The sequence below is a fragment of the Xyrauchen texanus genome, chromosome 15 (genome assembly GCF_025860055.1).
Source record: "Xyrauchen texanus isolate HMW12.3.18 chromosome 15, RBS_HiC_50CHRs, whole genome shotgun sequence".
NCBI lineage: Eukaryota > Metazoa > Chordata > Actinopteri > Cypriniformes > Catostomidae > Xyrauchen > Xyrauchen texanus.
Window position 1 is genome coordinate 15,580,353 of NC_068290.1, and position 24,623 is coordinate 15,604,975.

The 24,623-nt window shown below is 41.8% G+C and overlaps 1 protein-coding gene across 1 annotated transcript in view; it reads left to right on the plus strand.

The window, feature by feature from the left end:
* Positions 1 to 24,623, plus strand: part of me1 (malic enzyme 1, NADP(+)-dependent, cytosolic) — a 117,686-nt gene that overhangs the window by 24,489 nt on the left and 68,574 nt on the right. Inside the window, exon 2 of the mRNA XM_052144091.1 lies at positions 17,162 to 17,295. Coding sequence (XP_052000051.1) covers positions 17,162 to 17,295 — 134 coding nt within the window. The remainder of the gene's footprint in view (positions 1 to 17,161; positions 17,296 to 24,623) is intronic.

Below are 24,623 nucleotides of genomic sequence, written 5' to 3' on the forward strand. Positions count from 1 at the left end.
ACTAAATATTAAATGAAACAATTATTGTCATTAAATGACAATAAAATGCAAAGTAATCTCTTCAGTAATCAAAATACCTTTTGAATGTAACTGTATTCTAAATACCAATGATTTAAATTGTAACTGTAGTGGAATACAGTATTTTAAATACGTAATCCCATTACATGTATTTCGTTGCTCCCCAACCCTGGTTATACGTATATGATACATACGAACATACTGACTGATGTGTGGTTTTCCATACAGTACAATGAAAGTCAATGGGGTCCACAACTTTCAAACTGCCAAGACATAAAGGTAATCCTTGCAGCTCAAATGGTTTAATCAATGTTTTCTGAAGCAATAAATTTTTGGGTGAGAAACAGACCGAAATGTAACTCTTATTTCACCATAATTCTTGACATCTGCATATGTCAGGGGAAGTGTAATTGAGCTTCTCTCATTTACGTGCCATTGACTTATGACAATTGACTTTGTCCATTGTATGGACCAACACGCATCATATATATACTTAAAAAAAATAATTGATGTGTTCCCCAGAAGATTAAAAAGTCTTATGTGTTTGAGACGGAATAGTAAATAAGGAGAGAATTATAATTTCTGGTTAAACTATTCCTTATAGTATTTAATGAAGTATTTAACTATGGACAGCACTGCAGTTTTAACAGTCTTTTAAGTATTATATAATGTAATAAATGTTTTTTTATGTTGATAACAATTTATAATAAAGGGTCATCTATGGTTTACACTGAAGAAATGATGTAGGTTCTTTCTGAATTATCAGAAAACATGTTTTAACTTGATTCAATTAGCCTGTATGACTATGTCAGACATGTAACTTCTAAAGCCTGAGAATTGTGGCATATGAAAATAAAACTACCATCAGACATACAGGGCCCTATTTTAAGCATGCAAGCATTAAGCGCATCGCAATGCCTTAACTCATTAGCGCAAAGTCAATGGGCATGGCCATGAAGAGTTAGTATTTTCGTGCAAGAGTGCGCTAAGTCTAGGTGCAAGTGGATTAATGAAATTGCGTGTGCAAGGTGCTAATCGGGTCAATGGTGGTTCTTCTCCAGCACCTTCTCCTTCCTATTATACAGTCCATTCCCTGTCAAGCACTAGCTATATAAACAAAGACATTCATAAGAATTTGGTGGTGTAAATGGGCTGTATGCAATTAATTGGAAGAATAAAAATATGGATTTACATTATTTTGTGGGTCCTTGTTAAATGGGACACAGTCCTTTTATACGTATGGAAAATATGGGATATGGATGTAGTCTCCGTTAAATTAAACAAAATGAATTACATTTTTTTTACATTTTCATCTACTATCACACAAATCATGTATACCTGGCTAGTACGTGTACAGTGATTGTATCAGCACACACTTCACTTCTACGGATCGACATTGATTTTGAAAAATGTAATTCATTTATTGAAACACGAACATATTTAGAAAAAATATTTCTAAATTCAAATTACACTTTACAAATTACATTTAGTTTTGCGGCACTTCGTTTACATACAATACACCAACAATTTGTGCGCCTACACCCAGAGTAGCGCAAACACTCCCACCCACGCCCATTTGCGCTATGTGCTGGCACGAAACTTGCACTTAAAATTAGCGCTTTCACAAAAATGGGATAAGACATTGCACGTAGCTCTGTGCTTTGTGAATTTATGACAGTAGAGCCCACAATATGTGTCTTTTCAGCTTAAAGTTTTAACCCACATGCAGTAAATAATATTTGACTTAAATATCATCATCATATTCGTCATCATATTCCATGTTCAAATTTTATAAGCCATTTTCAATTTAACAGTGGTTAGTTACTGCATTCATAATACATGCAAAGACATAATTTTAGCAGTATGGCATTATTATTATTTGCATATCCTTTCACAAACAGTAGCCTATTGTATGCGCTGCGATGATGGAGACACAGTGCACAGTGTCTCTGTGTTTGTTCTTGTGTGCAGTTGAAGGAAAACAAGATGTGTGCTTAAGTAATATGACAAAAGCAAAGTGGCTCTATGCATCATTTAATTTTTGCAGAACCAAGCTTACCTAAAACTTTAATACTATTATTTTGCTTCCTTGCAAGCATGTGTATTTCCTTCAGCAAATGCAAATCTAGTTTCTGTGAAAAGTGCATTCTTGAGTGTTTTTCCCCCATGCCATTAGCTAAAGATAATCTCATCAGGATCAGAATCCTCCAACCAGACATTTCAAAGTCAAAGACTTTTGGAAATGGGTGGCAATGAATGTGTTGTAGCAAAATTCCACTGTCAAGGAATGTCAATCTGTCAGCCTCATGATTTGCTCACTTTTTTTCTTGTAACTACAATAACTTATTGAAAATAGGGGGTAAAAACAGTGCTGTGTGTCAGAAGTTGGTATAAAAATTGATTTATGCTTTCTTCCAGAGCTATGAATGCAATATTGGAAAAAGTCTGCAGCCTTACCTCTTTTTCAGCTGAGACATAGAATTAGATCCCTAAACTTTAAAGAGAGCTTGCTGTAGTCACAAGAAAGAATTTGTCTTCTGCAGGGTTAAACATTTTTCTCAGGTCATTGTTTGCTTTGAAGAAAGCCCAGGAGCTTAGGTCACCTTTGATTGAGAGATCAATGATTGTAAACAGACGTTTTTCCCATGCTTCATCTCTCTTTTGTTGTTTTCTTCTTCACACACAGACACAAATACTTTCAAATAGTAATGTCTCTTATAAAAAAATAAATAATACAAAATAAACATAAAAGAAGCCTTATTAATGCATTTCTTGATTCGCCTAGTGATGTCTTTCTGCCTTTGACCTTTTGCTCATCCAACTGTAGGAAAAGACTATTATGATATAGCCTACATAATTAAGTAAAATATAAAATATTAAAGATTCTTTCACAGCAACTTTTATTATTGGGTTCCTTGTGGAGCTGTCAGAATACTTAAAACGTCTTGTGCTGGCTTTCTGCGTTTGACAGTTTGCTTTAAGATTCAACTGTAGGACACATAAAACTTATAATATTTTTAAACTAAAATTAAATATTTAGGTTTTAGGACATAATTTACTTGTAGCTGCCGTATTAGAACTCTGTCACTGGCAGAATTTCAATTCTCCGAATGGTACAGGGGAAGCAATCAGAGAAAAAAGGGGACCTAATAATATACACTCTCCGACCACTTTATTAGGTACACCTGTACACATGTACACCTACTCATCTAATCAGCCAGTCCTGTGGCAGAAGTGCAATTCATAAAATCATTGTTCTTACACCATTTATGCTTAACAAGCCGAGAATGCGCACGGTCATGTAAATGCAACAAACCGCATTCCTTTATTGCCGTAAAGCCATAAATGGCTTATAACTAACCTGATCGGAATGGGTAGATTTTTGCCCATTATGGCAATTTTGCGTGCAATGTAAAAACCTTACCTGGTGTTCTTACCAGCTCATCCAATGTGCACATGTTTGTGCACATTCCTATTCACAGTGTGACATCAAAAGCAGAGAATAATGCGATTATTTCAAATTTCATGTAAATGCAGATTTCTTGCCTTATCAGATTTTGTAATTAAGATGATTTTAGAAAGTAATCAGCGTATTGGTGTGCATGTAAACAGGCTCATTGTTCACATCAACCATCAGAATGGGGAAATGTGATCTCAGTAATTTCAACAGCGGCATTATTGTTGGTGCCAGACAGGCTGGTTTGAGTATTTCTGTAACTGCTGATCTCCTGGGATTGTCACACACAACAGTCTCTAGAGTTTACTCAAAATGGTGCCAAAACAAAAAACATCCATTGAGCTGCCATTCTGTGGACAGATACGCTTTGTTGATGAGAGAGGTCAACCGAGAATGGCACTACTGGTTTGAGCTGACTGAAAGGCTATGGTAACTCTGTATGAATGCACAAAATGTCGAGCTTGAGGCAGAAAAAGTAGGTGTACAGGTGTACCTAATAAAGTGGTCAATGTGTGTACGTATGCCTTTCCACTAGACTAAAATATTATCACAAAATATTACATGTCTCTCTGAAATACTTGATTCTGATTGGTCAAATGTTAGCCAATTAATCCATATAAAAGTCACTTGGATTTCAGATTAAAATAAATTAATATTGTAATACTTTTGCAGTGTTTGTCTTGTTGCCGGGCTGATTGTTTTGTATGTGTAATGGACTATTTTTCTTAAGCGGAAGCTTTAACCTGCAATTAAAATATAAAATAATTGTATTTTTAATACATTCTAATCAGTATTTCAAGGCAATGTGTTTATTTATTTGGTAAGTAATTAGCTGTGTAATCTCCTATTGTCACGGACCTTGTAAAATCTCCCCTGTTCACCCTGTGTTTGTCTGGTGTGCCTTCCTTAACTTTGTGTGGCACTTTAATGGCATGATCAGCATTTCCCTGGAAATGCAGTTTGACGCCAACCATCAGCTAATTATCTCCACCTGTGCCTTGTTACCTCTCCCTTTATATTCTCCATCACCTGCGGGTGTGCATGTTGTTTGTTGCGGGATTGTTCTGTGAATGTCTTTAGTCAGTCTTGTTTGCCTTTGTTTTGCGTTTGTTAATTTGTTTATTATGTCCTCCAGTCTTGGTTCTGCTCCTGTTTAGCTTAGCTAAGTCTTTACTTCTCTTCAGTCAAGCCCAGTTATCTTGGTCAAGTCAAGTTTTCTATATTCTCCAATATGAATGGTGTCAAATTGCCGTTTGTCTCATTGGATATTGCTGGTTTCATCTGTGGCTGTCATTCAAGTCACCAACAATGTTTGAGCTTGACCGTTCAATGAAGTTTACTTAGATTTTCCATCTGCATCTGGGTCCTTATCTGAATGTTTAACCTATGTAATCTCCCTGACCTCTTGATCATCCAAAAGGAGACTAACAGAATTATTTTAATTTGGAACTTTTCCATTGTGTATGTTGTGTAAGCAGTTTCTATCATTGCTCTTAAGAGATCATCTGTGTTTGCCTTGGCATAGGATTTTCCCTAGCAATCTATTCTTCCCCACTTTCTTTGCTCTGGCTCAATCTTATATCTGTCGTCCCCTTCTCTTTGCTGGTGTTAAGACCATAAGTGGGGTCAGTGATTGTGTTGTGTGAGTGTGTTTGTCCAGATATTCTTTGGTTTTGTCTGTGAACCCATTCAATTTTAGAGTGTATGTACAGGATGATCTCTGTTGAAATGAACAAGCAAAGAAATAAATAATCTGAGTAATGCTAATGGTACCATATTTTCTTACCAACTAGACTTGAGACATCTCTATTCATAAAACCCAAGGCTGGTTTGCAGCCAGAGTGCATTATTGATGGAGGGGGATTTCTCCATCCTTTTGATGCCTTTTGCTGATGTGTTTTGGATGTTTGTTTGTGTCTAACTGTGACCATCTGGTTACGGATGCTCAGTCTTTTTTTTTTTTGAATCTGTATTTATTGCAGTGTGGGTGGGATTAATTTCAGTGACATTCAAACAATGTTTCTGTAGAACATACTGCAGTTTATATCCCTCTGGAAAAACTGAGTTAAATGGCTTGATCATTGTGGGAATTGAACCAGCAACCGTCCAATTGCCAACCTAGAGACTTGAAACTATAGTTCATCCAAAAATGAAAATTCTGTATTAATTTACTCTATGATGTTCCAAACCATTTTAGGATGAATCTCAGTTGGGTCTGAGACCGCCAATCCGTGCAATTTATCGCCTAGCTTGTTGAGCGTGTTACCCTGGAGACATGGAGCTTGACCATGCACAACTGTTATTCAGCATCATTGATTAACACTGGATTGCTGCTTTTTGTCTTATTAGTCACTTTTCGTTGCTGAGCCTTTTTTTCTGCCTTGGAGCTTTGAGCAGCTCTGGCTTGGGTTGTCCGTGATGTAGCTTGTGGACTAAATTAAGAGCGTGGGAAGATGCATGTGGCATTAATAGAGATGGTGAGTGGTGGGGGTGTTTATGAGAATGGCATGTGTTCATTCGTTCCGTGTTTGGTCAGCTGGAATGGTCTCTAGTCTGTGTTGTGCCCTGTGACTGCTTCTGCTAGAGCCATGTGAAAAACTCTGGCTCTTCTGGCACCCTTACCAGACTGGGCAACTTTGCACCATTTCATTTTAACATAAGTCTCCAGTGTGCTGACATCCATTGAAGCTCTAGGCTGTTTGTCTGCTCCTTTACTCTTTATAATTGTCCTCTATTATCCATAATTCACAAATGTTTCAAAATGACAAAGTAAAAAAATTACTAACTCTTCTGTTAAGGTAAAAAAAAGACCCAGATAGAGTACAGTAAAAATACCGCACACCTTTTTATTAAAAACCTGGAAATTGACATTGGCTTGTGTTTTCAAACTGAGCAAGCTTTTGTAGCAGCATTTCATCTGAAAAGTGTGCTACCTATGTCTGTAGTAGTACAATTGTTTTTTTCTCAGATATACAGTAAACCTTTTACATTTTAGGTGAAAACAAAGCTGATCCTAATACTTACACATAGAAAAACACATTTAGAAACAAATGCAGAATCATGGTTTATTATTATTGATCTAGAGTACGAGTCATCATATCTAGCCTGCTGGAAAAAAAAAACCTGCTTAAACAAGCCTAAATTGGTTTGCTGGTCTTCACTGGTTTAAGATGGTCAAAATGGTCTTGCAGCATATTCAAGGTGGTATTTTACTGGTTTAGCTGTTTGGCCAGCTGCTCACCCAGCTAAATCAGCAGACAAGTCCCCAAAGCCCCTCTAAAACCAGCAGTCCAGACCAGCTAAGATGGCATGGTTTATAAATATTTTCATTTCAAAATACAACTGTCTGCCTGCAAATGAAAAATTTGGAAACCATGCCATAGACTCCCATTGAAAAGGTCCCAACACTTGGAATTAGGAGATCTTGGAAACTTGGGGATGGTCTGTTTTGACTTGGGCCAGTAAGCAACCATATAGCAACCATTTAGTATGCCCTAGCGACACCATAGTAGCCACCCAGAACACCCTGACATTGCATAAATGGTAATAAGTATCATAAAATTAGGGTTAAAACAAAAAATCGGTAAAAGTGTTCTCAGTTCAGAAGCACATAAAAAACACTACTTTCTCCTACCTTGTGACTTTAATATTAAGGAGGTGGCTTTAATATTTAAACCACTCTCTGCTGAACCCCCCCCACCCCACAAAAAACCCATCTTAGACCAGCAGCTTCCCAGGCTAGTTTATGCTGGTTTGGTGCTGGTTTAGCAGGTGGTCTGACATAGCTGTGCTGTTCACTCTTCAGAAAATGCTGGGTAACCTGCATGGTCTTTCTGTGGAGGCCTGGTTGACCTAGAAAGTACTGCTCATTAAGCTACTTAAAAAGGACCGGTACGCACACCAGCATTCAAAACACAACATATGCTGGTCAAGAGGCCTAATTAAGGCTTGTGCCTCAGACTGCTGGAAAAAACATCCTCTCTCATCAATGACAGATGAGCACACTCCCATATACAGTACAGTAGCAACCACTCTCTGATCCCTTGTTTGTTCCGGCATGGGGTCATGTGAACAGTACACTTCAGTGACAAAAGAGAGACGGGGACTCTGATCACTAGCCATTGCTGAATGGCAGGCTTCCTGTTATGTCAGACCAAAGTATTCTCTCGAAATGAAGGACTTGTTATGCATAGATGAAGGACATTACTTGAAGAGTTAGGACAGAGAAAGAGAGCCAATGTTTGTGAGACTGACATAAAAGATTTCCTTTCTCACGTCCTCTTCTTTTTCTAAGAATCTGACATGGGCCAAATAATGACCCCTGCTTAATTTCACACAGTGGTTTGTGTTTGAGCAAGATGGGAGTTATGGTTGGTGTGAGAATTTTCGTCACTGTGCAGTTTAAATTCTCTGGCCTCACTCCAAGAACATTAAGTCAGCCCTGAAATTGTGATAAGAAAAGTCACATTCTAACTTTTAATGGTGTGATTACACAGAGGTTATGTAGAAGGTTCTAGCTTTAGTTTTTCACATCAGTGAGAACACTATGTATTACCACAGCAGAGGTGGCTCATTATATAAGCCTCGACTTTCTGTGATAATCATTAAGCAGAGAATTCTGCAAATAATGTGCTTCAGAAATCCTTGTGTATTCTCCATTACTGTAAAGTTCCACTCAAGAACAACCTTTCACAGCTTTACTTTTCTTCTGTTTTGGTACTTTTTTGGGTGTCTCTTTAAAGCAACTGACTTTTTTTTTCTGCCTACAAGTACTGGGAATTTCAGGATTCAAATAAAATAGTTTGAATTAGAATTCCGATGTTCCTCAACAAGATGTCTTGCTCCAAATCTTGTAGGCTTTGAAGCTTTTATCATGTCCAAAAAAGCAATTTTTTATGTTGTTTCACAAGTTTTTTGCAGTGTGGTTGGGGATGGTTATGGCCGAGTGTAGAGGGGTGGTGTCATTGATCATGAGATTAAAGGTTGGCATGCATATTGAATCTCCTTGCATGAGCTTGTGTGGGCATGGCACGTTGGCACTCAACACACTCTTTAATGTGGTCTGTTGGACATGTGGAAGCATTCACACATTCCTGTCCTGCCTGTCCCATTTTTGCTAAAATAAGCAAAGCCTTTCAAACAGCCTGAGCCAACAAAAAATGCCAGGCTTTACGATAGATGGATTTGATTGCATTTTGACTCTTAAGTGCTTTTAGATGATGCATCCATCTGAACACACCCGTTCCACTCTCATACAGACTTATCACCTTCACTTTCACTCTTTTTACTCTTAGCTGGGTAAATTAGTTCCTATCCTATCACTTTGAGATGGCAGTGCTACTGTTGTGTAATTGTATTGTGGACATTTCTATATGAAGAGCAAGATTTGTGTGCCTGTCACTTCATTTGGCATCTTCTCTCTTGGCAACATGGAGTCGTTCTTAAGAGCGCCAAGTTCCTCACCAGTTCCCACGCCATGCCCGCCAGGAGCTCTGGAGCTCATTGCTTTAATCTTGCCATCCATGCGTGCCATCAAACGGAGCACTTTCTCCAGTCCAGCCATCCGTGTCCCTGATCAGAATGGCAGTCCTGAGCCTGTGGACGTTGAATTTCAGAGTTCCGCCTGCAGCTCCATTGTTGGGGACGTTAATTTGCCATTTGGGCCCAGCTCCACCAATGTCTCCATTACACATGGACCTAATTATATTTGATTAGGCAGAGCTGTTCTCAGTTGGAATGACTGTCCTTACCTGTCCTTGCTTTTGGTATCAAATCATTTAGTTGACACTTGACACGAGAGAATTTTAACATCGTAAAAATTAGACATCTCCTTTCAGACATAAATTAAAGTAAATGTTGGTTTAATTTATTTTTTTCATACATGGAAAGGAAATAAATTACAACTTTATTTGTTAATTACTTCATTGTCTTGGAAATAATTTAACAGATCTCCAGTCTCTAATACACTCTATAGTTAGTCAATTAACAAACCAGCAGAAATTAAATCTGACAGAATCATAAGTATCTAAGGATGTTTCATCAAACCACCAGCTTTTCGAGAAAATAGAATGTCCTTTTTTAAATCCTAAAAAGGCTGCAATTCAGACCTGGCAGGATGGCCTTGAATTTTAGAGTCCCTTAAATACAGACCATCAGTGGCACACTGCAGTTAGCTTCACAAGATGACAGACAGAATATACTCTACAAATAACATCAAATGACTAGTAAAAAATCTGCAGTAATGATTCTGTATTTTTGACATCTTTCTAGCCAAACAGCGCTGTTGTGTGCTGTTTGATGCCATGTGTTATATTGTTCAGTTTGTGTTGGTTGTTTGTGAGGCTATAACATATACAGTATATGGTCCAGTAAATGATGCATAATAGGCAATAATTCAGAGGGAGTTTTGATAAGCGATCAGTAGTGGAGGAGGCTAGAAAAATGCATAGGCAATTTTTCAAACATTTAGGCAAGATAAATCCTGTAAAATTTGTAATTCCTCAAGTTTTCAGTCTGGCACTTAAACTGTCTACATTCTTTAAATGTAGTTTATGAAAATGCTTAACATACAACTTTGGGAACAGTTAAGGCACATTTATGTATTTAATTGTGCTGCTGGAAACTATTACCACAATGTTTTAAGACACACTGAAAAATATATGAACATAATTGTGTTAGAATTGTGTTATGGCATTTATTGTAAAGAAGCACAAGCACATTTTCAGGCAAAACAATAAAGCATAACTGTTATTAATTATATTTATAAAACAATAGATGTGCTATTCAAAATGAACACGTATTTGGTCTCTCTTTTTAAAATTTAGCGAAATATGTGTTATATGTATAGTTAATTTGATGATATGCACTTGTGGTTTCTCTGCTAGGACCCCTGTGAACTTGAGGGGAACAGATGTGTCATGTTCACTGTTGTCTTTTGTTTTTGTACTGTTATTTTGAAGTTGAGTTTAGTTCCTGTTTTGGTTTTTGTAGTCCTCTGTAGTTTCTTTGTATCATTGGTGTTCCCCTGATTGTTTATCTTTCCCTGATTGTTTCCTCCAGGTGTCCCTCATTCCCTTGTTTGTTCCCTCCTGTATTTAAACCTGGTTCTTTGTTCAGTCTTTGTCGATCGTTGTTGAATGTTGACGTTTCATTGCATGTCCTTGTTATTCTCTGTCTTCGTTCAAGGTTTTCCCTGACTTTTATGGATGTTTCCCCAACTTGTTTAGCCCCTTTATGTTTTCCTCATTTAGTTTATTTTCCCCATCGTGGACTTTTCATTTGCTCCTGAGTTTATGTTTATATGCTTGCCCAATAAAGCTGCATTTGGATCCGCACCTCCCGTCTGCCTTCTCCTGACTTCCCTTCGTGACAAGATGTCATACATCCACTAAAATGACCTTGGAACCAGTTAATTGAAATATTACCAAAATGTAAGAAAGGTAAAGTTAGTTCTAAGAAAATGTCTAGCCTCATTTGTGTGCTGATGTCGCTTGGCTTGATATTCAGTTCTCTTACGAGAGGTTCTCTCGTATTGCGTAAGCTAGCTTACGCTATGGGAAAGATTAATCTTTTCTGAGATATTGAAGCCAAAAAATTATCCTTAATTTTGTATAATTTGTCAACGCAGTGCAGCAACTGCAGACCTTGAGCGTGCTAGCTAGCGAGCTCATTGGTTGCTCTGCGGCAACTGCTGCAGCCTATAGACAAACTTGCGTGAACTCGCGCCCAATGAGAGGCGCCCGCGCGCTCACTGTCCCAAAACCCGCCAGAAATATAAGCGCAGTTCGTAGGCTGGAACCCTGATTTTCATCTCTTCAGCGAAGCTCTTCGCATCTCTGAAACTGCAAGAAGCCGCGTTGCCGTTCGAGGGGCATCAAGCAAGCTTGGACAGCGCTCGAAGAAGCTGGCCGCCGCCACCTTCAGCCATCCTGCGAGCTACGCCATCCGGCGACGTATCCTTTTTAAAGCAAACTAGTTCCTCAGTGAACTTCACAAAAGAGCACGAGCGTCTTTTTAAAGATGCCTCGCACCTGCGGTTCATGCCGCACCCCTCTCAGCGCCGGAGACCGCCACATCATCTGCGCTCTCTGCCTGGGACTGGGGCATGCAGAGCTCGCCTTCGCTGACAGCGGATGCGACCTCTGCGAGGAGCTTCGATGTCGACCCTGCGGGCTCGACTCGAGCGCTCAGGACCGAGCCGCCGCGCCGCCTTCTGTTTCGCCGCGCCGGAAGAAGCGCCGCTCCCAAAGGCTGCCGGAACCGGGTTTAGAAGCGACTGTCTCGCCGGAGCCTCTCCCTCGAGCATCGCGTTCACCCTCCCCGCCCCCCCCCCGGGACGCGCAGTTGCCGCCGAGCGGCCGCACTGCTGCCACCTCGGAGATCGAGGCGGAGGACAAGGGCTGCTGTTCCATCATGGCTTCGGACAGCGAGGAGTGGTCACAAGCCTCCTCATCGGCCCAGGAATCCAGCAGGACCCGCGCCAGAGTCGAAGGGGAACTGATACGCCTCCTCACACAGGCCGTCGACCGGCTCGGGCTCGAGTGGTCACCGCCCCCTGAGCAGGCTCCCAACAGACTCGACGGCTGCTTTCTTCAAAGCCGTCACCGCGCGGCGCCTGCGGCCCGGGCCGCTCCCTTCCTGCCGGAACTCCACGCCGAGCTCTCTAAATCGTGGAACGCGCCTCTCTCGGCCAGGATTCGATCCCACGTCTCCACCTCTCTCGCTTCAGTGGACGGCGCCGCCGAGAAGGGCTACTCTTCCATCCCCCCCCGGTCGAGGATTCGGTAGCAGCACACCTTTGCCCGCCCTCCGCGAGATGGCGGTCTAAGCCAGTGCTCCCGTCTAAGGCCTGCAGAACTACTTCCGCCTGTGTTGGCCGCGCCTATGCCGCCGCCGGCCAAGCCGCATCTGCTCTGCATTCCATGGCCGTCTTGCAGATCCTCCAAGCGGACCTTCTTCGGGAATGGGATGAGAAAGGCAGGCACCCAGAGGCTGTTACAGATTGCGCCACCAAAGCTGCAGCTCAAGCCCTAGGGAAGTGCATGGCCTCGCTGACTGTAACCGAGAGACACCTGTGGCTAACGCTAGCCGACATGGGAGAAGCTGAGCACTCCACGTTCCTCAACGCGCCGCTCTCTCCGTCCGGTCTCTTCGGTTCCGTGGTAAGTGGCATTGTTGACCGTTTTTCGGAAGTCCAGAAAGCCACCCAAGCCATAAATCTCTTCCTGCCTCGCCGCGCTAGCTCCTCTGCAGGCCGCCCATGTAACCAGCCTCCTGCATGAGCATCTTCACAGCGCCCAGCTCAACAAAGCCAGACTTCCCAGCGTCGACAGGGCGGCCGCCCCAGATCGCGCTCAGACAGCCGCCGCAGACCGCCGCCCCCCCGCGGGCCTCGGCCTAAGATTGCGCTGAAACCTGAACAACCGAAGTCCTCCTAGCTTTGTTGAAAAAACGACGGCTCAGTCCCGCCGCGGCCGGACCACCGTCAAAGCTTCGCCCCCTGTCAGTCCCCTTCTCTCAGGCTACTACAGTGGTGAATTCAGCAGCCAACAAGCCGGTGTTACTACACGCTTGCCTGTACTCAAACGCTGTTTTCACGGCGACACAAAAAGATCTTGTAAAGAGCAAACATGTCTTATGTGTAGAAAATGTGCCCACAATCCAGTGTTCACCCCTACACACAAGCATTACACTTCCCGTGTTCCTATCAGAGCACACTCACATAAAGCGGGCACAGCCTGCTCGAGTGTTAGAGTCAATAAACGCACCCACGAGCCCGTGCGCGCGTCCCCTCTCTGCCCGCTCTGTCACACGGCCAGCAAACACCTCTCTATGTGTAAGTCCCATGCCCGTGACTATGCTCGCACATCACTTAACAGATGTGACTCTTTCCCCATTCATCTCAATCGGAAAGTCACTCACAGAACAGCATGTCCCTGCTGTCTGCGAGCAGTCATGCATAAGCACATAAGCACGCTCACACATTCTGTTCAGCCCGCTGTGTACGGCAATCAGGGCGACTCGGCCATTCACCCTCTAGCGTTACGCTTCAAAGCGTGGGAAGCTATCCCAGGGATATGCAAATGGGTGTTAAGCACAATAAAACAGGGCTATTTGCTACAGTTCGATCGCCTCCCCGCTTCAGGGCACGGCTCGAAACTACTGTGAACACGGAAGCAGCCTGCATGCTTCGTTCAGAAATAGCAAACCTTCTGTGCAAAAGGGCCATAGAGAGAGTGCCGCCTTCACTGAGCGAGTCAGGGCGGTGTCAGATCCAGGAACCTCTTCCATCTGTCAAAACGCATACTAAGTTGGTCCCAGGGCCACCTGCGCTCGCTGAGGGCGACGCACGTGCCAGGCCACCTGAACGACGGCCCAGACAGACTGTCCAGAGACAATGTTCCCCCAGGGGAATGGTCCCTGCACGCTCAAACAGTCCAGAAATTATGGCAAATATTCGGCAGAGCAGAGATAGACCTCTTCGCGTCAGAAGAGAACTCTCACTGCCCAGTATTTTTCTCAAAAAGCGAGGACGCGCTGGCCCAGGACTGGCCCAACCGCCCGCTTTACGCCTTCCCTCCCGTCTCGCTATTGCCACAGGTAATGCAGAGGATCAGGGAAACACGTCACTCGGTGCTCCTCATAGCCCCGTGCTGGGAGAATCAGACATGGTTCCCGGAGCTTACGCAGCTGTCACTGACAGCCCCGTGGCCCATCCCAGTGAGAGCAGATCTCCTCTCTCAAGCTCGCGGCACGATCTGGCATCCCCACCCAGAGCGCTGGGCGCTGCACGCGTGGGTTATCAACGACTACCCGTCGCTTTGCCAGAAGGAGTAATGAACACTATCATACACACTAGAGCCCCTTCCACGAGAAGACTCTATGCGTCCAAATGGTCGGTGTTTTCAAAATGGTGCACCGACAGAGACCTGGACCCACGGACATGTGGGGGTGTCGTCACTGCTCGTGTTTTTACAAGAGCTGTTGGATAAGGGCAGATCCCCATCCACGCTCAAAGTGTACGTGGCGGCCGTCGCGGCGTTCGCCGAACCCCTGCACGGCCAGTCACGGGGAAAAAACGAGCTGGTCATCCGCTTCCTCAGGGGAGCTAGAAGGATGAACCCCAGCGCCCCCATCGGTTCCTATCTGGGATCTTTCTGTAGTTCTCAAAGCTATGAAAGCCCCCCCTTTCGAACCGCTTGAATCCGTGGATTTGAAATACCTTTCACTCAAAACCATTTTTCTGACTGCCCTGTCATCAGTTAAACGTGTGGGAGACCTTCACGCGCTGTCTGTCAGCGCTGCGTGTATGGAGTTTGGACCAAGTGACTCCAAGGTCATTTTAAAGCCTAGACACGGCTATGTCCCCAAGGTGATCGGTACTCCTTTCAGAGCACAGATTATTTCCCTATCGGCTCTGCCAGCATCCGATAGCGAACGCGACACAAATCTCCTTTGCCCAGTCAGAGCACTGAGATTGTATACTGCGCGCTCCGCCTCTTTCAGACGCGCTGAGCAGCTTTTCGTTTCATTTGGAGGGCGCACCAAGGGTCTCGCCACCTCGAAACAGACACTGTCTAGATGGATAGTGGACGCTGTTGCTGACGCGTACGCGTTGAAAGACCTGCCATGCCCGTTAGGCATTAGGGCTCACTCCACCAGAGGCATGGCCTCCTCGTGGGCATGGTCCAGTGGGATTTCCATTCAGGACATATGTGTGGCAGCGGGCTGGGCTTCCCCCTCCACCTTTGTCAGATTTTACAATCTGGAAGTGCCCGCTCTGCAGGCAAAACTACTAGCGGTTTAATCCGCTACAGCTCCCCTGGTGAGCTGCACTAATGGGACACATTCCACACAGACCGGCACCGCTGCTCTGTTTTTCCCTTCCCACTATGTGCTTATGTATCACACCCGCACTCTTGCCGGCCAAATATTATTTCCCCACTCACAAGGGCTCCCTCGGGTCCCCCCACCCCCCTGGGGCTCATGCAGTGGATGCTTGGCGCGCACGGCGTTGACAATGGGTTCCCGTAGCGTAAGCTAGTTTACGCAATACGAGAGAACCTCTCGTAAGAGAACGTCTCGGTTACCTACGTAACCTCGGTTCTCTCTAGATGAGGGAACGAGTATTGTGTAGCTGGCCGTGCTTCGCGCCACGAGCGATTTTCGCTTCATTTAATGAAAACCAGTGTTCCAGCCTACGAACTGCGCTTATATGCACCCTAGCCATGCCCATTCTGGCGGGCTTTGGGACAGTGAGCGCGCGGGCGCCTCTCATTGGGCGCGAGTTCACGCAAGTTTGTCTATAGGCTGCAGCAGTTGCCGCAGAGCAACCAATGAGCTCGCTAGCTAGCCCGCTCAAGGTCTGCAGTTGCTGCACTGAGTTGACAAATGATACAAAATTAAGGATAATTTTTTGGCTTCAATATCTCAGAAAAGATGAATCTTTCCCGTAGCGTAAGCTAGCTTACGCAATACTCGTTCCCTCATCTAGAGAGAACCGAGGTTACGTAGGTAACCGAGACGTTTTCTAATGCAATGAAATGCATAATTTTTTTGTTAATGTGTGTGTTTGCATGTGCTGGTCTATATTCAGGTCTAAATTAATAAATGTAAGATTACCTTCTTCATTTCCACTTAGACTAATTTAATTCTCATCTAAAATCAGAGTGCAGAATTTAAAATAATATAACATTTTAATTATTGGCCTATCATGAAAAGCAGCAACAAAATCCTTTCTATTGCAAGTTCCTTTGGTCTATGTCAATAACACACCACATTTTATTACACGTGTGCAGATTAGGCTTCTTGTGTGCTTGCAAAGCCAAAATAATTTTTACAAGGAAACCACTTAACATAACCAGATATAAAATAAATAAAGAGCCACGCTCACATAGACATGTTTTGAAAGCAAACCCAGCACAGTCTCTCTGGGTTTGTGGACCTAATTGGTTCCTCTAGAGAGCAGCCAGAGGCATGGTAAAGATGAAGTCTGTCATTAAGGAAAAGGCAGGCTGCTTTCAAACCCCACATTGTGCCATCCGCAGCTGTGGTCCTGACAGATATCCACAGATTCCTACATGGCCTTCCATCTCTGTGGGTTACAAGCTTGCTCTGCAGTGCACATGTGGAATCAGGCCATACAGAGTCAGGGCCCCCTGACTATGGCCTTTTGTGTTGTGGAGTTCAGGGTAAATGTCAAAGGTCACAGCTTGCCCTTTTTGATATGCTGGTGTCACCGTGGTTCTGTGCACCACACTGTGGTCTGAGCCAACTGTGACCTCCTGTGACCTTTCAGTGGCTTTGCTTGTATTACAGACTTCCCTTTCAAAAAAAGCAGTGAGACAGGAATAGATCTCTAGGATAACACTTATGAGAGGCTTTATTAGTCATCCTAGCCTTCCGAGAGAAAATGGAGAGGGAATATGAGGATTTATTTAAGCTTTTCAAAACAGTGTTTTAATAATACAGCTGCAGAGGCATAGTTGAGTAAAGATTGATTATTGAAATTAAGTCAAAGTGTATATACAGTTTCTTATTAGCTGTAGTCACTAGAGAGAGTTTGTCCACATATTTCCATGGAATGCATAAAGAGTAATTCATTTAAATTAGCTTAAACTTAGCAGTGCACACTGGTGTCCATTTCTTACAATGAATGTCCGTGACCATTCTGTGTCCTTTCCGCAGGGGATGGCCTTCTCCCTGGAAGAGCGCTTGCAGCTGGGCATTCATGGCCTGTTGCCTCCCTGTTTTCTCAGCCAGGATGTGCAGCTATTACGGGTCCTTAGGAACTACGAGCTGAAAAAGGATGACTTAGACAGGTGAGTAAATGGGCACACTGATGTCCTCTGATGCCTTCAGAATAACTACATTGACAACCTGCTGAAATAAATAAATGGTTTAAATCAGCCTAAACTGATTTTTAGATCTTAGCTGGTGTGGACTGCAGATTTTAGAGGGGCTTTGGGGACTTGTCTGTTGATTTAGCTGGGTGAGAAGTTGGCCAAACAGCTAAACAAGTAAAATACAACCTTGACTATGCTGAGAGACCAGCAAACCAGTGAAGACCAGCAAACCAGTTTAGGCTTGTTTAAGCTGTTTTTTTCCCAGCAGGCTAGATATGATGACTCGTACTCTAGATCAGTCTATATTTTCTGACCACATTTCACACCTATCAGTTCACAGAAAATGTGTTTTTATATATATATATATATATATATACACACACGGTAAGAAATTCTGTTGCTGATCTATTCTTGCAGCAAGAATGTAAACAGTCCTACAATTCTTTTCTTTTTCCTCTACCTATTTTGCTGTCCTCATCTTTGGACTGCACAATAAATGTCCCTGCTGGTTGATGGTGCATAAAAGGATCATCAAAGTGACATCAAAAGTTCTTCAAACATCTCTACAGTTAACATTTCTGCATATTCATTAGCTGCTGCTGTACCCTCTCCAACAGCAGCATGGGTTCTGTTCCCATTATTTGTCTGCATGTATGTCTGTGTCTTTTCTGGGACTGATGCCCCTGTCATATATCAAGGCTACACTAGTCATATAAGTCATTGGTTTGTCTACCCAGAGAGACAATTTATTTCTGGATGGGTCACTCTGCAGACTAATGACCCTGACCCTGGCACGCATATTATTAACTGCTTTTCAGACTTTCAGAACAATTTTATATTTAGCTGCCGGAATTGAGAGAAGTGCCAGGCAACATGCCAAAGCCAAACTAAGTAAAGAATACATGAACAATTCATTGAGTTGTGAATAGGGAGAAAACACACAACAAGTTTTTAAGGGTGCAGCATAGGCCTCTGAAACCAGTCTCTGCCATAGGCCTTGGTCTAAAGGTTGGGTACAAACTGTCAGCATGTCTGAGGACTGGAGGCTAAACATTCCAGAACATACAAGGTGGAGTGAACAGAACTCGCTTCATGAAATAATGCACATACCTATTCATTCAAATCATTTGTTTGTGCAGTGTCAAGGCTTTGGCCTTTTTCAACTGAAAAAACCCTTTAAGTCAAGACAGAAAGAAGGAAAGAAAGTACAAGAACCAAGCTGTGGCCTGAGCAGCAGCATTTCTGATTTAACTGTTTGCAAGAAAAATGTTCCCTAGTCGCTTGATAACATTGTCCAAAAACCTAGTTTTGAAATACTGACTTCCATTACAAAATGCCACAACATATTGTAGGAATGGTATTGTAAACTCTGAAAACAAATACTTCCAACAGTTTATTGGGAATCCATACAGTTTTAAAACAGTGTGACAGCCCTTGGTTTCACCAACACAGAGAGAAAGACAGATTCTAGCTGAGCTGTATCTATACATTTTGTGGTCCAAAGTGCCATTTGGTTGATTCTCCTGAGATTTACATTTATTTACATTTACATTTATGCATTTGGCAGACGCTTTTATCCAAAGCGACTTACAGTGCACTTATTACAGGGACTCCCCGGAGCAACCTGGAGTTAAGTGCCTTGCTCAAGGGCCCAACAGTGGCATCTTGGTGGTGCTGGGGCTTGAATCCCTGACCTTCTGGTCAATAACCCTGAGCCTCAACCACTGAGCCACCACAAGATGCCAAAATATCACTTGCACTGCAGCCTAGGTATAATGACTGTCAATACAGAGCCTTGACTGTCAAGTAGAGGGCAATTCCTCATTTCCCACATTGTACACCTTACAGTCCTTGTAAACATCAGACTGTGACATGCTTTTACGCTGCCAAAAAAAGATATACATTATGCTCTCGCCTTGATTGAAATTACAGTTCTTAGACTTCAGTTAAATCTGGTTGCCTTAAAATCTAGTTATATGAATAATGTATGTTTGACAGTTCTTCCGATTTTGGAATATTTGTTCTTTAATTTATATCTCCTCAACTGTTAAATACATAGGGGGCTAAGAAGGTTAATAGTGTTCAGACATTGCCTCGCGACCGCCACAGACGTTTGCTAAAAGGGGAAGGTGGGAGAGGGAGGGGACGCTTAGGCGCTTAAAGCACTCGGGACCTTTTTTGTTTTTGCATATTACAATGGGAACTTTAATGATACACTCAATAACTTGCTCTAAACATTACATACTAATTTGTGTGTGTCCGGTTACTACAGACTATGGTTAAAATAAACATACTGTCTTTTAAGGTCAGGGGGTTAATCTCTCCTATTAAACGTACACGGGTGTTAGATCTTTTACACAGGAAAAAGGTTGATGTTGCGTTTCTTCAGGAAACCCACCTAACCGCCATGGATGCTAAAAGACTGCAAAATAGGCATTATATCTTCATAGTATCATCTAGCTGTAAATCTAAGAAGAAGGGAGTGACAATTTTATTTAAACTTAATTCTAACTTTATTATTGAACACACAGGTTCTGATGAGAATGGTAGAATTGCATATTGCTGTACGTTAATAGAAGGAAAGAGGTTGGCATTTGTGAATATTTATGCTCCGAACTCTTATGATGCCTCCTTCTTTCCAAATGTCTCCAAAACCATATTATCTCTCCAAGGCTATTCAATTATCATTGGATCTGATATGAATGCCGTGCTCGACACAGTTTTAGATCGTTCCAATCCTTCATTTTCAGTAGCACAAGCTCAGTCTTCTACAGCGCTGAGATCGCTCATTAAAGATATAGATGTATGTGATGCTTGGCGACTACATAATCCAACAGCCAAAGAATACACCTATTTCCCCCCAAGTCATAAATCATTTTCAAGAATTGAAAATTTTACTTCCATCTCCATTACTTTCAGGGCTAATTAATATTGAAATTCTACCACAAAGTGTTTCCGATCATAATGCTGTACTAGCACATCTTCAGATTAATACATCTTGTAAACCATCCCGATGGAGATTTAATACTTTTTTACTGCAAAATGAAGACTTTCTTTCTCAACTGAGAGCAGGACTGATTGAATTTATCAATATAAACCAGGACTCAGTTACTAATCAGGAAATGCTATGGGCCTCCATCAAAGGGTTTTTAAGGAACAATGCTATTTCCTTTTCAGCTAAGCTTAAAAAAAATTATCTTGAACAAATATCAAAGTTAGAGAGAAGATGCGGGGAATTAGAAAAGGAATTAAGCAATACATTTTCCAATGATACACAACAAAAATTACACGTAGAGAGGGTTGCACTTAACAATCTGTTGCGAAGAAGAGCTGAGTATTTAATGCACATTACAAAACATAAATATTACATGGATGGAAGCAGACCGAGCAGACTCCTTGCACTTACTCTTAAAAAACATGAGTGACGTTTTAACATTCAAGCAATCCAGAGTTCAAAAAAAGGTCTCACTTCACATCCCACAGACATTAAAAAAAACGTTCATGTCATTTTTCGAAAAATTATATTCTTCAGAAATGCAACCCAGTACTGATCAGTTAAAAACTTTTTTTGATCAGTTAAACTTAAACTTACTTTCTAAGGAGGAGGCTGACAGCCTCGAATCTGAAATCACCATAGAAGAATTACACTGCGCATTATTCCCCGGGAATCGATGGCTTACCAGTTGATTTATATCTGGCGCTGTAGGATCTGGCGCTGTGGGATCTACTTGGCCATATCTGGTTGCGTACTATAAATGAGTCCATATTCAAAGGCCGTTTTCACAGAGATCTCAACACAGCTCTAATCACGGTTATGCCTAAACCCAGCAAAGATCATTCGGACTGTTCTAATTATAGGCCCATCTCCTTGATTAACGATGACGTTAAAATATATGCCAAAGTTATGGCCAGGCGTCTACAGTCAGTGATACATAAATTAATTGACTCAGATCAATCAGGATTTATTACGGGTCATTTGGCTTCTGACAATGTTCGTCGAGTGTTACATATCATTGCTGAATCCGAGAAATTAGAAACACCTAGCGGCCTCCTGTTTATTGACGCTGAAAAAGCCTTTGATCGGCTGGAATAGAGCTATCTATGGTATACATTGAAGAAGTTCAATTTCGGTGACCATTTTATTAGAATGATTCAAACTCTATACACTAATCCCATGGCCAGGGTTTCTACAGGTGGACTCATTTCAGATACTTTTAATATTTGCAGAGGCACAAGACAGGGGTGCCCGCTTTCTCCCCTTATGTTCAACTTATCGTAAGAACCCTTGGCACAGTATGTTAGACAATGTAAACTCATTACCCCGATTCAGTTAGGCTCATCTACCCATTCTATTTCTTTGTACGCCGACGATACTCTGCTATTTTTATCTGATCTACAACGCTCACTTCTTAACACCCTTCAAACTATAGACGAATTTGGCACATTATCGGGGTTTAAAATGAATCATCATAAAACTATTTTAATGCCTCTCAATTCAAATGGTTTTAATTTTTCTATTCCAAATAATATTCAGATTTCAACACAAGTCAAATACTTAGGGATTCAGTTGAGACCTACTTTACCCCTCATTTCTAAAGTTAACTATATGTCAATTTATGGGGAAGTGGAGTCGGATATTCAAAGATGGATGTGTCTGCCTTCATCGCCATCTGCCCGAATGTCAACAATAAAAATGAATATTTTGCCCCTCATAAATTATATTAGCTCTATGCTTCCTCTCCCCCCACCAGTGAATTACTGGAAAAAGTTGGACTCTTTACTGATAAAATTTATTTGGAATGGAGCGTCCCCGCATTAAGTGGTCTACACTTCAGAAAAGTAAAATAAAAGGTGGAATGGGCTGCCCTAATTTTAAATGGTACCACTGGTCTTTTATCCTGCTCTCAGTTTTGAAATGGTTTGATTCGAGCTCATAGCCTTCATGGAAACAATTAGAAAAAGAGCGCATTTTACCAATTCGTTTGCAAGATTTTTTATTTTCAGGCCTTTCTCACAGGAAATGCTCATTATATTATGGTCCTATAATATCCTACACTCTTCAGATATTCAAAAAGATTGAAGCCTGTTTTGCATCTAAAACTTTATGGCACACTCATACTCCGATTTGGCACAATCTGAACTTACTTTCTGGCGGTCAACCTTTTGTACAGCCTTCCTGGTCTACAAAAGGTATTCTAACGTTAAACGACATAAAAGGGGAAGATTCAATTCTGGATTTTCGTGACTTAATAGAAAGATTTAATATTTCGCATAACACTTTATTTATATATTTCAAATTACGTGCTGTGTTAAAGGCCCATAAGGTACCTTGGGGTATAAATCTTCATACCCACCCGGTGGTGAATTGGATCTCAAACGCACCAACCACAGGAATTGTTTCATATTTTTATCTCTGCTTTCAAAATCTGAATACAGATAACTTTTCTAAAGCTAGAGCTTGGATATTAGACCTGAACGTTTCTAACAGGACAATTGAATGGAATACAGTGTGGGACAATACATTCCATGCATCCACGAACCCGAACCACCAATTCATTCATTTTAAAGTTATTCATAGGGCATATCTAACCACACGCATACGACATGTAATGGTTTATCACCCCACCCGTATTGTAATTTTTGTGGACCGGGATGTGTGGACACTTTGGTGCATATGCTGTGGGACTGTCCAGATGTGCAAAAATTCTGGGATGCGGTGCTTGATGTTTTGTACAAGGCTTCGAGGATTTGTATCCCCAAAGATCCTGTTATTTTATTGTTAAATGACAATTCTCAATTTCCTCTTTGTGAGAAGGTACGGAAATTCTGGTTAGCTGCCATGACCGCTGCAAAGAAGTTACTTGTTCAACGGTGGAAACCTCCGCATGACCTTTCTATTAAACATTGGCTTCACTCTTTATTGGAGATATTATACCTGGAGCTGTCATCTGCACGGACCAATCACGCTAACCCTAGGACTTTTTCGATGTGGAAGAACTGGATAGCTACAGTCAAGAAATATTTAGCTACTTAATCTGCAGCTACTTATGGGTGTTACCATTAACGTTATTTTATTTGTCTTTCTCTGTATGCATTTTATTTTATCCCTTGTTATTCGGATACTGCTCAATGTCCCGAAGTGCAAGGGGGTGGGTGCGGGAAGGGGGGAGGGGGGGGATTGGAAGGGAATTAGTAGTCATATAAGTTTTCTTTCTTATATTGCAAAATGTTTTGTAAACTTTGTCAAAATAAATAAAAACACTAAATTACAAAAAATATAATATGTATATAAATATATGGGTCAGGGGACATGATTAAATATGTTAATTGTTTAAAAAAAAAAGATTCGTTTTTATAATTAATTGTATTAAATACACATTAAATTGAATGGCGTGGAATTTTGTTTATTGTAGTATATAAATTAGTATCTAGTGGTTTGATCTCTTAACATTTGTCAAATAGTATTGTTAAGCAGCATTTCTATATCTAGATCAAACAGAGATTGACTAACAGTGAAATCAATTAACATAAAGAGGACATTGTACAAAAGGGACTCAGTTTGTTCCTGGGAGGCAGCAGATGCCCTAAACCATCCCCCACCTTAATGCTAACCATATGGAGCCGGTAAGGCTGAGTACCCTGCAAGGAACAACCAAAGGCACCTTTTTCTCATCGCAGACTTAAAGACTAGATGAGGAGGTGTGGTTGCAGGAAACGAGCAGGCGGAGTCAGGAGAGCACATGGCAAACACAAACAAAGACCTAGCCATGTGCTCAGACACACACACACACACACACACACACACACACACATACGTACACACACTACATACACAACAGACAGAAATGAGAGGGCAGTCCAGAGAGTATCGTGACACAGGACTAAAGAAAGTAGATTAACTTTGACTTTAATGGTCATTAATAGACTCAATACAAAAGTACAGTATATAAAACTATTTGGCAATATTATTCTATGACGGCTCTAAATGATTTTGGATTAAGTCACCCCTGGTCACAGCAAAAGCACAAGAGCTTACTGACTTAAGATCAAAACGTACTCTACAAAAGTATGTGAACACAGATGCTTCTGATTATGGAAACTTGATTTTGTACATTGATGCATTTCGAAATGTATCATACTGAAATTCATAACACAATGGAAGTACGCATTGCATTCTTAACATTGCTGCAAGGGGCGCTATAGTGGGCATTATTGTGAACTGTCCTCTTTATGACAAGTTTTCTCTTTCAAGTCCGACTACTGTCATGGCAGAGCAACAGTTTGAAGAGAACATTGCTGAGCAA